The following is a 17,947-nucleotide window of genomic DNA, read 5'->3' on the forward strand; positions in this document are numbered from 1 at the left end:
ACCACAATCGCTCTCAACGATACATGGACAAAATAACACTGGCGCCAGCTCGCCACGGCTCAGCCGCACCGTCTCTCGGAATCCAGCAGTAACAGGACTAGTCAATTACCGTCCTATGCGTGGGCTACCACTGCCGCAACAACAATAATGGCTACGTCTCGAGTGGTGCGGTGTTCAGAAAGCATGGACTGTTCACGAATGACGTCGCTTTGTTTTCCGTGATGAATAACCGTCATCAGCAAGTATGGCGGCTACCTGAGAACTCGCCCCAGTCTTCCAGCGTTTTGGAGAGGTAAAGTGGTGTTACGCGTCATGCTGTGGCGTGAAGAGCCATAGGGTAAGACTTCAGTTCCCAGATGGTAGTGACTATGGAACCCTGATGGCAAACTGTATATCACGGACACGCCTATTCCTCGTGTGTTACTGGCAGTTTTCGTGGTATCATTTTTTGAATGGTACAATGCTCGTACCCTCATAGATGGACCGTGTAGGTGAAGCCGAGGCAATATCGCGGCCAGAAAGATCTCTAGAAGCACCCGCGATAGATCATGTGTGGGACCAGCTCGGACGTCAACAGCGTCCAGTGCTTGTGTCCGGAATATCAAGGTCCAGATACAACTCTTGTCAGCCAGCTTACCTTAGAAAAGGAAACGACTGCTTTATGACACTCTTGCCAACTGAATAACTGTATGCGTCCAGGGAACAGGCGGTACAACGCCATACTGTTAAGTGGAGTCATACTGCCAAGGTCTTTGTTAATTACACTCTGGTTTGTAATCACATACCCTCTCAACTTATAAAATTCGTCTCATTTACTCCTCTACGACTGGGTGCTTCACTTTTCTTGTCAAACAATGTATATCGATCAATAAGGACATCAGTGTAATTATTATATATTTCTACTTTATGTTTGGATTCTAGTGTGGAGACAAATGGCTAATATAGGTGCTATCGTGAAATGACTTTATTATTTATTCATTTATATTCACTTTATTTCTATTCAGTTAGACTTCTGTGTACATGTCTCACGGAAAATTATGTTACGCATCTACAAATTTTAAAATTGAAAGAGAAAAGTAAGTAAACGTTAAAGTTGAAAAAAATCATTTGAAAATTCAATGACAATATTAGTAAAGACGAATTTCTCCAATTTTATAAAAAATAATGGATATTTTAATCACTATGTAGTAAAATGGAACACCTGCTACCTTCCTTTCGATGTTATTTATTATATGGCTACGAGATGTGGTGATTCAGTACACCATCTTCAGGCCTTAACTGACTTTGAGAGAGTTGACGCAAACTGTAACACGATTACATTAGTGGTCAACACTCATGAACTGGTTTTTGCAGACCACCTGCAACAACGATGCTGGTGGTTTGAGATACAACATCGTTGTTACAGGCAGTTATGCAACCATTTATTTTTCGTACTCTAGTGAGAAACTATTACTTTCAACGTCTATTTTCTCAATCTATTTCGTCATACTGAAAAATCCTGTTAATATGCCAGCTGTAGCCTGCAGTCTATGAGAGATTCCTAGTTTCAGCTGTCGTACCGCCCCTCCCATACCTCTTGACTGTCCTTCACATCGGAGCCACCATCATTATCGTTGTAATCTTAGCCCAGTCGCCGAAAACGGTAAAGGGTCTCACTGGGTGAATGTACTCGTGAAGTCGCACGCGTTTTTTTTTTTTTTTTTTTACAGTGCTAAGAGGGAGCGTCATGAAAAAAAAATACTAAAACTCCTGACCAGTGGGGTGTGAGCATAGTGGTGGTGGTTGGGAGAGGGGCAATTAAATGTAATTTTTCATATTTAACTTGAATAATTCGAAAACAGCGACTTCTAGTGAAAATTTTTCCAAGTACAAAATCAAAGTGCATTAGATATCCTAGGACGTATAGTTTTCACATAGCAGGAGATGGAAGATTCGCGTATTTTCAAAAACAGAGTTTTAATACTGTTGTGTACATAGTTCCACGTAGTCAGCGCTTACACAACTTTCCCACTAGAGCACGCCCCGCTAAGCACAACAGCGCTCGCGCAGCGCTCGTCCGTCTCCGCACTACGAGATGGCGCTGCCATAGAGACGGACAAAATTCTGCTTCCGCCGATCCGCGTATTAATATGTAACGCAGCCAATGAGATTGCTGCTAATGTAGAACCTTTTATTCTCGCGGATCACACTCGCGCAGTGATACATGAATGCGCGAGGTATTATAACGAGTGTACAGACCTCCGATTAGTCTGCGTTTGTCTGCACCAGTCTGTACCAGCCTGCATTAGTTTTGTACCAGTCTGTACGAGTTCTACATTTGTCTGTACCAGTCTATAGTCAAGTTTCAGTCTGCGCCTAATAAGATTACCATATTCCTGTACATAGCCATGAAGATAAATGTATAGACACTTTTGTCAAGTATCAGAGATATATGTGACAATAAGAGTAATGTACCAATACCAAAGGAACTTCAGACTGTCAATTGTAAATAGCATCCAGAACCAAGTTAAGTAGTTTTCATGCTTGTTATTATTTTAATAAATGTGTGTGAAAATTAATCAAGTTCTGTTTAAAGTTGGTCACCGTCAATCTGCTACTCTAAGCGTGCAAGTGGCATTTCTATCGTCTGACCTAATGGCAGAAGATAAACATGCCGCGATAAGACCACGAGACATATTGCTGACACTCACCTACTTCGTTAGAGCGACAAGTCAATTAACCTGATGGTGTGTGTACTGAAGGTCTTACAGTATGCACACCACAAATAACATCCAATTATTTTTATTGTTAGATGAAATAGGTTGAGAACAATTTTGAAGGGTGCACCATATTTAAGTGCAGTAGTACAGTGTTAAGGCACTAACTATATTCTTGGTGTGCGTTCAGTAAGTATGATTGGTTTTATTCAGGACTCCAATGCACCATACTACTCCCTAATCTTTTGGTTACAAAGACCTATTTTTCAACATAATCTCTGTTCAATGCGACAGCCTTACGCCATCATACTGGGAGGACCTGTATTCGCGAAAGGTACCACACTACTGGTCGACGTCGGAACCAACGTCTTGCTGCCTCAATAACCTCCCCATCATCCTCCTGCTGCTTCCCGCGGAATAGATCCTTCACTGGATCAAAAAGATGGAAGTCGGAATGTGCGAGACCTGGGCTGTAGGGTGGAAGAGGATGAGTGAAGTTTTGTGAGCTCCTCTGAGGTGTGCAGACATGCGGGAGCCCTTGCGTTGAAGTGGAGTAGGAAAAGTCCGTTTGCATTTTTGTGACGACGAAAACGCTGACGTCCATTCTTTAGATTCCTGAGGTTAGCACGATACACTTGAGAGTTGATGGTTGCACCATGAGGGATGACATCAAACAGAATAACCCCTTCAATGTCCCAGATGCTCGTCGCCATGATTTTACCGGCTGAGGGTGCTGCTTCGAACTTTTTTTTTTTTTTAAAAAAAATAAAGAAAGAGGTAGTGTGGCATCACTCCGTACATTGCCATTTTGCTTCCGTTTAGAAAGGTGGCCCTTGTTTCATAAACTATGACAATGTTTGACAAACAATTGTCACAATCAGCCTCGTAACGAGCAACCATTTCCGCACAGATGGCCCGCCGATTACCCCGACAGAGAGTTCCACACGTTTCAACACTGCATGAGTCACAGCCGTATGCGGGAGATTGCACAGGGTTGCGCGACCTTGCTCAGATGACCACAGCCTTAGCACCTAACGATTCACCGTTTTTTGTTCACTGGCAGGTCTCTGAAAACATTCTTTAAAAATCTCTAAGAATATTCAAATAAAACGTTTGGTGGCATTTCTTTTCAAGATGTCCGCGTACATATTGACAGCATGTTATACACGCGGCAGGCTCTATAGTGCGGCAGAAACTTTACAGCTCCAGCTTTGATCCGTAAAAGCTCACTTAAGAGGTAAAAATAAGTATTCATTTAATAAACTATAAGTAATGGAATTATAAAACAGGAGCCCAATGAAGTTGTCTACTCACATTACAGAACTGGACAACAAGTGCTGGGAATGTGTAGTCTGTCTGCAAACGGAAAAGCCAGCTGGAGTCGTGGTGGAGGGGGTTTCCATTGCTTGAAGAACACTTCAGCTGCCGTATGGGATAACCAGGAATCAACTTCGCCTCTAGCGGTATAGAGCAGTGTGGAAAGATTTACGTACATTCTGTCAACATATATTTGTTGCTTTAGTACTACTGATAAGTGATATCTGTATTCCCTGTAGTGTTTATGCACTCAGTGGAAAATAAACTCCCCCTCGGACGTAAAGATGGGTCTCCAGTCGTTCATAAGTGCGCTGCAGTAGGGTCAGTATGTCTTCATGAAACATCATGCAGTCGCTTCTTCTGACGTAGTGAGGTATACAGAAGTGGGGATCGCCCGATTACTGTTCATTTAGCAGACCTATGAAGGAAATAAGCGCATGACCACAATCCGGCGACCTACCTTCGCTCACGTATATGCCATCCATCCCAATTTATCTCTTGAAACTGCTCTACTACAATTACGTGTGTTGTACATCTTTAAAATTTGTTCTTAATCCACTTTATTTAAAAATAAACAATAATTTCATACTAAAAAACACTATTTTTAAAAATATGTGATTTTCCTATCCCCGCAATGTGCAATCGAGTGCTTGTAGAGAAAAAATGAACAAAACCTTTTCTTACAGATAATTTAATGTAGCGGACTGCACTGAGAAACATTTTCACTAGAAACCACAGCGTTTCAGAAAAACATAAGTAACTGACTCCCCTCTGCTAGGCTCACACCCTATCAGTCAGGAATTTTAATATTATTTTAATTGCACTTCTTTCTGGCGTTGCACAAAAATTTGCGACTATACGAATGTTTTCTTCTAATTTGCCTCTCCTATCTCCCTGTCTGCAAAGTTCCGGACAAAACCATTTTGTATACGCCCTACCTACTACTTCGTTACATGTCCAACAGTAAGCGCAAAATATCCTATAGTGCCTCACCTGCGCACTTCACCCTGTGGAATCTTCAGTGAAACACATTGTTTTCGGTGGGAAGTGGCATCTTGTCTGGTGGAAGGCATGGAAGCAGACTTAGAGTTCTCCTTCGGAATGTCGTCAAAGTTGTCATTTTAGCCTTCAGGAATGATGACCACACACACCCTGAAACTCCCAAAATATTAAATAAGATGAAACTGCTCTAAAACGTTTTTGAGACTGGATATATGCACAGAATTATTCTACGTCTGAGTATACTCTGGAAACAGTGAGTGACATATTAATGTATGAGAGATATAGAAGAGAATATTTGTTAGGAAACGTGCCGAATGCTGCATAAAAGCAGGTGTATTACTGTTTAGCATGCAGTGCTCCTGCCTCCTGCGAAGAACACAGCGATTTATTGAAGCCGCGGTTAAATATCCACATCTGTGTACGTAAAAGGGAATCGGAAGAACAAAAAAACGGACTATATATTATAACGAATCCGTGGTACTCGCAACTGTAAGGGACATGTAGTTTTGTTTAATCTGTTGCTATCTTTGTGTTAATATAATCCAGGCCACACATCTTTTCAGGTATTTATATATTTGTTTTGTTTTTTCGCAGAGTGAAGAATTCAGTTCAGTATTGAAATGCGCATCATTTCTTCCAATTCCGGGAGGCCAAGTCTACCTTTATTGTTGGGCAGCAAATAACGTGACAGCGCAGGTGAGCGAGATGAACTTCCTGCTCAGAATTACTCGTACTTGTTTCCAGGCTTTTTCCGGGCAACTCTACCACAGTTATTAGGCTGATTTGAGATTCCAACCTATAAGGCACTCTAGCCAAGGTGTTATTGTTATTATTATTATTATTATGAACCCAGAATGTACCACTACAAGCAAAGGAAATATCGTATCGTCATTGTTTTTTACAACGTTAATGAATTTTTTACGTACTGTCTCTCTACTAGAAAAAGCAACTAATGGATCTATGACAAAATTACACGGTATTGAACTTAAGAGACACATATTCGATTTATGTATTGTTGAAGTACGTCATCATAATCGTCGTCGTCGTCATTAGCCTTTAGACATCCACTGCTGATAAAGGCCTGCTCCAGTTTCTTCCATGTATCCACGTCACTGCTGCATGTTCTCTAGTATAAGTGATCCACCTTCCATTAGGTCATCAAGTCGCTCTCTTTTTACCTCTTGGTACCCAACACAGAATTTTTTTTCGCGCAGACCTCGTTTAAATCGAAACATCTCATTCTGGAATGGAATATAGACGTTTCACAAAATGCAATAGACTCTTACGGTTTGTGAAACATTGATATTAGGAACTTTAGTCCAGAGATAAGTATAAGAAGGAAGGTGGAACGAAAATCATAGCCTTAAATGGTTCCTATATTTTCATCAAAGGAACTGAGCCCACTGCAAATGGGTATACAGGGTGGTCCATTGATCGTGACCGGGCCGAATATCTCACGAAATAACCATCAAACCAAAAAAACTACAAAGCACGAAACTTGTCTAGCTTGTAGGGGAAAACCAGATCGCGCTATGGCTGGCCCGCTAGATGGCGCTGCCATAGGTCAAACGGATTTCAACTACTTTTTTTTTTAAATAGGAACTCCCATTTTTTATTACATATTCGTGTAGTACATAAAGAAATAAAAATATTTTAGTTGGACCACTTTTTTCGCTTTGTGATAGATGGCGCTGTAATAGTCGCAAACATGTGACTCACAATTTTAGTCGAAGAGTTGGTAACAGGTAGGTTTTTTAAATTAAAATACAGAACGTAGGTACGTTTGAACATTTTACTTCGGTTGTTCCAATGTGATACATGTACCTTTGTGAACTTATCATTTCTGAAAAGGCATGCTGTTACAGCGTGATTACCTGTAAATACCACATTAATGCAATAAATGCTCAAAATGATGTCCGTTAACCAAAATGCATTTGCCAATACGTGTAACGAATTCCTCTCAACAGCGAGTAGTTCGCCTTCCGTAACATTCGCACATGCATTGACAATCCGCTCATGCATGTTGTCAAGCGCTGTCGGTGGATCACGACAGCAAATATCCTTCTTCTTTCCCCACAGAAAGGAATCCGGAGACGTCCGATCCGGTGAACCTGCCGGCCATGGTATGGTGCTTCGACGACCAATCCACCTGTCATGAAATATGCTATTCAATACGGCTTCAACCGCACGCGAGCTATGTGTCGGACATCCATCCGTGTTGGAAGTACATCACCAATCTGTCATGCAGTGAAACATCTTGTAGTAACATCGGTAGAACATTACGTAGGAAAACAGCATACATTGCACCATTTAGATTGCCATCGATAAAATGGAGGCTCTCTTTTTACCTCTTGGTACCCAACACAGAATTTTTTTTCGCGCAGACCTCGTTTAAATCGAAACATCTCATTCTGGAATGGAATATAGACGTTTCACAAAATGCAATAGACTCTTACGGTTTGTGAAACATTGATATTAGGAACTTTAGTCCAGAGATAAGTATAAGAAGGAAGGTGGAACGAAAATCATAGCCTTAAATGGTTCCTATATTTTCATCAAAGGAACTGAGCCCACTGCAAATGGGTATACAGGGTGGTCCATTGATCGTGACCGTCCTCCCATAATGTCGCACCATACATTAGCCCGCCAAAGGTCGCTGATGTTCCACTTGTCGCAGCTATCGTGGATTTTCCGTTGCCCAATAGTGCATATTGTGCCGGTTTACGTTACCGCTGTTGGTGAATCACGCTTCGTCGCTAAACAGAATGCTTGTAAAAAATCTGTCATCGTCCCGTAATTTCTCTTGTGCCCAGTGGCAGAACTGTACACGACGTTAAAAGTCGTTGCCATGCAATTCTTGGTGCATAGAAATATGGTACGGGTGCAATCGATGTTGATGTAGCATTCTTAACACCGACGTTTTTGAGATTCCCGATTCTCGCGCAGAATGTCTGCTACTGATGTGAGGATTAGCCGCGACAGCAGCTAAAGCACCTACTTGGGCATCGTCATTTGTTGCTGGTCGTGGTTAACGTTTCACATGTGGCTGAACACTTCCTGTTTCCTTAAATAACGTAACTATCCGGCGAACGGTCTGGACACTTCGACCATGTCGTCCAGGATACCGGGCAGCACACATAGCACACGACCATTGGGCATTTTGATTACAATATCCGCACATCAACACGATATTGATATTTTCCACAATTGGTAAACGGTCCATTTTAACACGGCTAATGTGTAACGAAGCAAATACCGTCCGCACTGGCGGAATGTTACGTGATACTACGTACTTATACGTTTGTGACCATTACAGCGCCATCTATCACAAAGTGAAAAAAGTGATCCAACTAAAACATTCATATTTCTTTACGTACTACACGAATCTGCAATGAAAAAAGGGTTTCCTATTTAAGAAAACGCAGTTGATATCCGTTTGACCTATGGCAGCGCCTCATAGCGGGCCAGCCATAGCGTCATCTGGTTTCCCCTCTCAAGCTAGACAAGTTTCATTCTTTGTAGTTTTTTCGTTTGACGGTTATTTCGGTTATTTCGCAGTTACGACCAATGGACCACTCTGTATAATCGAAAGATAACAGAAAGGAGTGCAATAGCCTCACAGAATTTCTACATTCGTTGCGAGCAGGGTGCTGTATCTTGGTGAAGTTACCCTGTTTGATAACAGAGAATCTGTGCCAATCCTGAAGAGATTTTGTTCCAAACAGTTATCTCCACAGTTTCCAAGCCTTCGGACCGCTGCACATCTCCTTGAAACGTCAGCAGCTCTCTGGATCACGGGGTCCCGGGTCGAATCCCGGCCGGTTTAGTGATTTTCTCCGCCCGGGGTCTGGGTGTTTGTGTAGTCCTCTTCATTTCATCGTCGTTCGTGGAAGTGGCGAGATTGGACTGTGCAAAGATTAGGAATTTGTACGGGCGCTGACAACCGCGAAGTTGAGCGCCCCACAAATCAAACATCATCATCTCCTCGAAGTGCAGAACAGCGAGAGCGCCCTCTACGTCTTGTTAGTGTGTCCAGCGTAGCTCGCGACAGGGATTCGGCTTGCCGCGCTCTCCACGGGTTACCCTAACACCTTCACAATGAGCCTCTGTGACCAGCGCTCTGAGAGCAGGGGGCACGGAAAGTTGCACGCTATCTGCCGATAAGAAATCTAACAGCACACGTTTTAATCGCTTCCATTTAATCCCATGTGGATGTGATTCCAAACACTCGAACGGTAGTTAATAACAAGAGTTCCATACGCAATCTCCTTTATAGACCAGCTACACTTTCCTTAAACTCTCCCAGTAACCCGAAGTCGACCAGTTGCCTTCCTTCATACCAGTCTTTACGTCCTCATTCAATTTCATATCATTTTGTAACATTACGCCTGAGAGACTTAATCGACGCAATTTTGTCAAGCAGACCATCACTAATGCTGTATTCGAAAACTAGGTCCATACTTATCTGCATTAACTTCCACTTTTATACGTTTATAGCAAGTTGCGGATATGAGATCTAGAAAGCAAGTTTGAAATAGTAGGACGTTTCGAGGGGCAGATGTGGACTCTGACCTAAATTTATTGGTTATGAACTATAGATTTAAACTGAAGAAACTGCAAAATAATGGGAATTTGAGGAGATGGGACATGGATAAACTGAGAGAACCAGAGGTTGTAGAGATTTTCACAATGATCATTAGAAAACGATTGACAAGAACAGGGGAAAGAAATATAGTAGTAGAGGAATGGGTAGCTTTCAGATGTGGAATAGTGAAGGCAGCAAAGAATGAAGTAGACAAAAAGACGACGGCCAGTAGAAATACGAGGCCTGTTCAGAAAGTAAGCTCCGATTGATTGCCAAATTGAAACCACAGTGAACATCAGAAATGTTTTACTTGTAACAATTAGCTACACCTTTCAGCTACTTCTCTACGTAGTCGCCGTTCTGACTTAGACTTTTGTCATAGCGTTGTACCAACTTTTCAATAGCCTCATCATAGAAGGCAGCCGCCAGTGCTTTCCACCAATTCTCCACGCTGGCCTACACCTCGTTGTCTGTGTCAAAATGTTGTCTTCAAAGACAGCGGTTCATGTGACCAGAGATGAAACTCAGGAGGAGACAATTGCGGACTGTATTGTGGGTAATCTCACATTTCCATTTGAAAACGATGCAGGAGCATCTTCATTGCCCCTGCAGAATGCGGCTGAGAATTGTCTTGAAGAAGAAACAGCACGACAGTTATGTAATATTAGCTGCATAGCTTCAGGCGAAATTTCTCACCAGGCCCTCGTACTTGGCGGCAGACACTATTTTCTAGACATCTTTACGCACTCACTGCGAGCTCAGAAATGAGAAGAGCGACGTGATGCTAACTGGGGTTATACTAGAGACACTACCCAACACATCTGTGCAAAGCTTTATCGGATTTTCATAGTCGTTTCCATTTCGCGACCGATCGGGGCTTACTTTCTGAACGCCCCTCGTACTTCAGTAACAGAAGAAATGTTGAATTAAATTGATGAAAGGAGAAAATATAAAAATACAGTACATAGAGCAGGAGAAAAGGAGTAAAAAAGTCTCAAAAATTGGATTGACAGGAAGTGCAGAGTGGCTAAGCAGCGAGGGCTAGAGGACAAATTTAAGAATATAACAGCATATACCACTAGGGGTAAGATAGATGCTGCCTACAGGAAAATTAAAGAGACCTTTGGAGAAAGCAGAAGGGAAAGCAGAAAGGTGAAAGGATTATATAGAGGGTCTATACAAGGGAGATGTACTTGTGGGCAACATTATAGAAATGGAAAAGGACGTAGATGAAGATGAGAAGAGAGATATGATACTGCGTGATGAACTTGACAAAACAGTTAAAGAGTTAAATCGAAACAAGACCCCAGTAGTAGACAACATTCCGTTGGAACTACTGATAGCCTTCCGAGAGCCAACCATGACAAAACTCTTCCGTCGCGTGAAAAAGATGTATGAACCAGGCAAAATATCCTAAGCCTTCAAGAAGAATATAATAATTCCCATACTAAGGAAAGCATTTGTTGACAGGTGTGAAAAATTACGGAACTATCATTTTAAAAGTCACGGCTGCAAAATACTAATACGAATTCCTTAGAGATGAATGGAAAAACTGGTAGAAGCTGACTTCGGGGAAGGTCAGTTTAGATTCCAAAGAAATGTCAGAACACGCAAAGCAATACTGAATCTACGACTTATCTTACAAGACAAATTAAGGAGAGGCACACCTACGTTTATAGCATTTTCAGACTTAGAGAAAGCTTTGGACAATGTTGACTGGATACTTTCTTTCAGATTCTGAAGGTGACAGGTGTAAAATACAGGGAGCGAAAGGCTATATACATTTTTACAGAAACCAGATGGCAGTAATAAGAGTCGAGGGGAATGAAAGGGAAGCACTAGCTGAGAAGCGAGTGAGAGAGTGGTGTAGACTGTACTCGATCTTATTCAAACTGTATACTGAGCTAGCAGTAAAGGAAACAAAGGAATAACTGCAAGTAGGAATTAAAATCTGTGGAGAAGAAATAAAAATTTTGAGGTTTGCCGATGAGATTGTAATCCTGTCAGAAACAGCAAAGGACCTGGGAGAACAGTTGAACGGAATGGATAGTGTCTTCAAAGGAGGATATAAGATGGACGTCAACAAAAGCAAAACGAGGAGAATGGAGTGTAGTCATATTAAATCAGGTGATGCTGAGGGCATTAGATTTGGAAAATAGACGCTCTAAGTAGTAGATGAGTTTTGCTATTTGGCGAGCAAAATAACTGATGATGGTTCTGAACGGCAATACCGTCTCATATACTGTACCGCCATCAGCAAAGGATCAGCCATCCGGTCCGCCAGGTCATTAAAGTATACAGAAAGCCAGACCGATCCTATAACGCATCCCCGCGCTGCTCATGACGATAAGATTGTCTCTGATGAACACTCATCACCGACGAGGACAACGAAGAGGGTTCTATTTACTTCTGTAATCATCGAGCAACTCACACACGTATTAGGAAAGCTCTTCCGTATGTTCGGACGTTCGTTAATAGACTGCAGTGAGGTACCATTTGAATTGATTACGGAAATCTCGGAATATGGAATCTGCCAGTCACCTTTATCCATGGTTCACAGGATGTCGTGTGAGAAAAGGTCAAGATGAGTTTCGCACGAGCGATGCTTAGTTAATCGGTGCTCATTTGTGGACAAAAGGTTTTCGATCTAAAAGATATTTATTACGATCGAAATGAGAATACGTTCAATAATTCTGCAGCATAATGATGTGAAGGATATTGGTCTGTAGTCTTGCGGGTCCATTCATTTACCGTTCTTATGTACAGGCTTCACCAGTGTTTTTAACCGTTGCTTGGGACTTGGCACTAGACGAGAAAGTAAATAAGGGACCAGGACCATGGAGTACTCTCTTAATCAAACTGGGATTCCGTCCAGACTTTGCGACTTATTTATTTTCAAATCCTGAAGTTGCATCTCAACGCCGGGAATGTCGATGTCCTCCATACGGGAATCTGTGCGACGGTCAATTGGAAGTATGTCTGTACGATCGTCCTGCATGAATAATTTCTTAAATGCGTAATTTAAGACTGCAGCTTTAGTTTCGATGTAATCCACCGCGATCCCAGACAAGTCGACGAGCCGCTGAATGTCCGGTGTGTTTGAGGGTTCAAATTGCTCTGAGCCCTATGGGACTTAACATCTGATGTCATCAGTCCCCTAGAACTTAGAACTACATAAACCTAACTAATCTAAGGACATCACACACATCCATGCCCGAGGCAGGATTCGAACCTGCGACTGTAGCGGTCGCTCGGTTCCAGACTGAAGCGCCTAGAACCGCTCGGTCACACAGGCCGGCGGTGTGTTTGATATTCAAACCCTAAAATTGATTTACATTGCTTACTTTCACTCTATTACCCCATATGGTTTAATATTTTGAGGCCGCACCGAGAATATCTTTAGCCCAGAAGAGGGAGTCAGACTGATCTGGTTCGCCAACTTCTTGGAGATCGTTGCTGTGGTATTTCAGTATCCTAACTCAGCTGTCTCTGTGCAATTTTTTTTCAAACTTGGGATTTGTTTTTGACATTATTGACTTATTCAGAAGAAACTGTCGCATTCACTCAGTGAAAACTAGACGATTCTGCACATACTAGATAACGCTTCCTTCATCGCTGTATAGAAAGATGTGCAATAATCAGCAGGATTCACTTTCAGTGAGCTTGCAACAAAACTGAGGAAGTGGAGCTATAAACACCAAGTTATTAATGTGGAACATGAATGGCAGCTGTCCTGTTACACTCCCCTGGGGCACAGCAGTGCCTCTAGATGACTCTCCATCCAGAACTGAGTCCTGTATAGGGCCTGTCGGTATACCTTGAACTACCGTAAACCTCTCTAGTCATCCCATAGGATAGTATTTTATTTGTAAAGCGTAGATGTAGTACTTAAGGAGAAACCTCCCGAAAACCAAGAAACATTGACGAAGCCTAGTTTCCTCTATTCATGGCGTCGAGGATATCATGCGAAGTGTTCGAATTGAATGCGACAAACTTCCACCATCTGATGTTCTGTAAATACATTAATAGGAGATAGTCTTCTTATTGAAGACTGTCATTACATTCGATTGGCGTCATTACCTCAAGTATAATATTGATTTTGCCATATACTATCTTTGTTGGAATTCGTATAAAAATGGTTCAAATGGCTCTGAGCACTATGGGACTTAACTTCTAAGGTCATCAGTCCCCTAGAACTTAGAACTACTTAAACCTAACTAACCTAAGGACATCACACACATCCATGCCCGAGGCAGGATTCGAACCTGCGATCTCAGCGGCCACGCGGTTCCAGACTGTAGCGCCTTTAACCGCTTGGCCACACCGGCCGGCGAATTCGTATAAATGTTACTTGGACATTCGTTGTAAACGTACTTTTACATCTCATTTTTACGTATTGATTAGTCCGTTTTCGTGCTTATTTTTCTTCTTGACAGTCTGGATGACAGTGGATCACTGACATTACATGTTTACATAGTTACCACTAGGAGTAGGTGATTTGCGGAAATTCGGCCATGCGTTGATTATTTTCTTAGGTTTGATTCCTATTTTGTCACCCAAGCTGTGAAGAAGGAAACTTACGCACAAAAACCGGCTACTTCCATTTTCTTAGCGTTTTCCAATAAATACAGTCAAAACATTATGCAACCAGAAGGGGATCATGAATCAAAATGAAATTTCATGTCTTGAGAGGGCATCTGAATTACAAAACAAATTCAAAGTTACAAAGAATTAGGCGATGTAAGCCCGCTTCCACACTTTCTGCCCTGGACCCGCACCTCTTCTGAGCCTAGTTGGTTCACAATTGTTGTAACTGGTCCATGGCATCCTGGATATAGTCACTGGTACAGAGTCAACGTCCTAACTGGCCCCACAAATTTTTTATTGGGGAGAGATCTGGACATCTTGGTGCGCACGAGAGTAACTCAACATCACGTAGACAGTTCAGGTTGACGGGCATTGTCCTGTTCAAAAATGGCACCACAATACTCTCATATGAGAGGTGACACAGGAGGACGCCAATGTCTGTCAAGTACAGCTGCGCCGTTAGAGTTTCCTCGTTTGTTACCAGTCTTCATCTGAGCTATACCTAATATCTGCCCACACCATGACACCACGAATAACACCGCTGTTCCTCTCCGAAACATTGGAAAAATGGGATCTCTCTCCACATCGATGTCATACTTGCTGACAGTGGCCATCGGAGGTACTTCATCACTGAGAACAATATGACGCCTTTCATCCCCAGTCCACGATTCGTGCTCATAGCACCACTTGAAAAACAACAGCATCTATTGTGGCGTTAGTGGAAGCGTACACATGGGATTGTAATGCCCCATCCCGACTGCTGGTAGTCTCTGAATACTAGTGTGTCATTGCACAGAAATTTTCTAGGAATCCATTACTTCTTGTCGGATCGGAGATGCAGATGTGAGAGTGTTTCAGTGATCTTGGTGCGCGATACTGCGATGCTCCCATGGTTGTGAGATGTGGTCGACCAGTACAAGTACCCTGCCCTCATGTTACCAGACAGTTCAACCTAATGTCGCATACCAAAACGTACAAATTTCGATATGGCATGAGTCCATCAGAAAGCCAAAAATGGTTCAAATGGCTCTGAAAACTATGGGACTTAACTTCTGAGGTCATCAGTCCCCTTGAACTTAGGACTAACTAAACCTAACTAACCTAAGGACATCACACACATCCATACCAGAGGCAGGATTCGAACCTGCGACCGTAGCAGTCGCTCGGTTCTGGACTGAAGCGCCTGGAACCGCTCGGTCACACCGGCCAACCGAATATGCATTGAGAGTAAATCGAAGAAAGACTTAAGTAATGTGGAGGAGCAGAAATGAGAACAGAGGGAATTTAACATTGCCGGACGGAGTGGCCGTACGGTTCTAGGCGCTACAGACTGGAACCGCGTGACCGCTACGGTCGCAGGTTCGAATCCTGCCTCGGGCTGGATGTGTGTGATGTCCTTAGGTTAGTTAGGTTTAATTAGTTCAAAGTTCTAGGGGACTGATGACCTCAGAAGTTAAGTCGCATAGTGCTCAGATCTATTTGAATCATTTTTTTTTTTTGAACTTACCATTACGATTGGTGATCACGAAGCAAATGAAGTTAAAGAATTCTCCTACCTAGGCATGAAAATAACCAATGGCTGACGGAGCAAGGAGGACATCAAAAGCAGACTCGCACTGTCGAAACGGGCATTCCTGGCCAGGAGAAGTCTACCAGTATCAAATATAGACCTTAATTTGAGGAAGAAATTTCTGCGAATGTATGTTTGGAGTGCAGAATTCTATTGCAGTGAAACACGGACTGTGAGAAAACCGGAACAGAAGAGGACGGTAACATCTGAGATGTGGAGCCAAATGCAGATCCACAAAATGGTTGAAATGGATCTCAGCACTATGGCATTTACCATCTGAGGTCATCAGTCCCCTTGAAGTTATAACTACTTAAACCTACCTAACCTAAGAACATCACACACATCCATGCCCGCGGCAGGATTCGAACCTGCGACCGTAGCAGTCACGCGGTTCAGGACTGAAGCGCCTAGAACCGCTCGGCCAGAGCGCAGGCGCAAATTCACAACAAGGCCTATTTTAATGTCTGTGGGGTGCAGGTAACACTGTCTCACACAAGTCTACAGCATCTCCGCGACCATCACCATGATCATCCAACATCTGGCAGTGTTTGGCCCTCCGCACACACTCTACCAGGCCTGGTAGCAACACTGAACTTGAGCGACGCAAGTGGACTCTGGTGGCCATTCTACCTGTTTCAGACACTGGAACTGTAATCATTAACATAACCACTGACGGCATGTACGTCTGTAAAAGTTCAATTGACACACGACCATGTCTCCTGGGTACTTCACTTCTTTGCCAAGAAGTTCATAAAAAAAATTAAAATTTTATAACATGTACACAGTAGCGTGTCTTCTTTACTACAGGCAGAGGCGGTCTCGGTGGCAGCATACAACAGCTCTTGGGTGGACGCGAGTGAGCGCTTCAAGCGTGCTCTGAGGATCATCGTCAGCCGTTCCCAGAAGCCGTTAGTTCTCACAGCTGGACATCTCTACCCTATCAACAGGGAAGCATTCCTCACGGTTAGTCTACATATGTGTTCCCTGAGTCAATAGAAATGAAAAACTGAACATAGTCGAAGTTGTCAGGCGAAAATTTACTGTGTGAACATCGTGACTGCTGTAAGCACCAAATTCATCTTTGTAAAATGACCAACGTGTTTATTTGAATCGTCCAACTAAAGAGTAAGCAGTTGTCAACCAGGTAGCTCGTCTTAACAGTGCATTGCTTTACTAGGCACAGTCTTATCTGGCGTAGTGTGCCACTGGCATCATCCAACGATGGAACTGACTTATCCATTCACTTATAGAGGGATGTAGCTCAACGTGGACTTTTCGAACGGTAGAGTTCTTCAGTCTGCACGGTAGTAAACATTGTCAGAGGTGAAAGAAGTAATAAATGGTAGATAAAGTAGTAGAGGTAGCTGGAGATCGAACCGCACACTTTCGGAACTGTGGACTGTTACTTGACCACATTTTACATATTCTGTCTTTCTAGGAACGATGAATACAAGTGAGAAGACTGTTATGGCGTATATGGTAATTACTGCTGGTAACATCGATTTAACCTGTGTTTCAACAACACGTAAACGTTCATTCATTAATAGTTGTGAATCTGAGTGAAAGTGTTTCCTAATTCGTTGGAAATGTCGGTGGTCCATCGAAAATTATTTCTTTATGCTTACTTAGACATCTGGAATGTTATCTTTGACATACACTGAAAATTACGGGTATCAATCAGAATTGCAATAGCCGAACCACTGAAATCATTAAATAACGGTTAACTTAGACAAGACATTTATGTAAAACTGAAATTCATAGAGCATTTCAAATAATTGTGTATATTAAATTTCAAGCTAGTATGTATCAGATTAAGATTAGATAACATAAATCATTTATTTGTCCTATTGTTTATGAATAATAACAATGTCGAACACTCTGTTTCAGTTGGTAAACGCTTCTTACTCATACTATGCACTGCTGAGTCAAATGAACAGTCGCTAGAGCTACCAACCACAACAGCCAGCGCCTGTGATGTAATGGAAGAAGAGTGATTTGGTGTAAACCATACCTTAAAATCTTCTAATTTTTTCTTCATCAACTACATTCACTGATTCACAGCCGACACTAGCTTATTTAAATTAATTTCTGTGGCATTATATTCTAAAATCTTACATGATTTTGTAATCATATTAATAAACAGTTAATGCTGCTTGAAATGCCAAATCATCAGTTATGTTGTTCGAAATT

General features: G+C 42.3%; 1 protein-coding gene across 1 annotated transcript in view; it reads left to right on the top strand.

Annotated features, from left to right (window-relative positions):
• Window positions 1–17,742, top strand: part of LOC126203676 (odorant receptor 43a-like) — a 44,391-nt gene extending 26,649 nt beyond the window's left edge. Inside the window, exons 3-5 of the mRNA XM_049938042.1 lie at window positions 5,610–5,711; window positions 16,565–16,720; window positions 17,645–17,742. Of these exons, the coding sequence (XP_049793999.1) occupies window positions 5,610–5,711; window positions 16,565–16,720; window positions 17,645–17,701 (315 nt within the window). The 3' untranslated portion in view covers window positions 17,702–17,742. The remainder of the gene's footprint in view (window positions 1–5,609; window positions 5,712–16,564; window positions 16,721–17,644) is intronic.
• Window positions 17,743–17,947: the final 205 nt, after the last annotated feature.

Source organism: Schistocerca nitens, chromosome 9, assembly GCF_023898315.1.
Source record: "Schistocerca nitens isolate TAMUIC-IGC-003100 chromosome 9, iqSchNite1.1, whole genome shotgun sequence".
NCBI lineage: Eukaryota > Metazoa > Arthropoda > Insecta > Orthoptera > Acrididae > Schistocerca > Schistocerca nitens.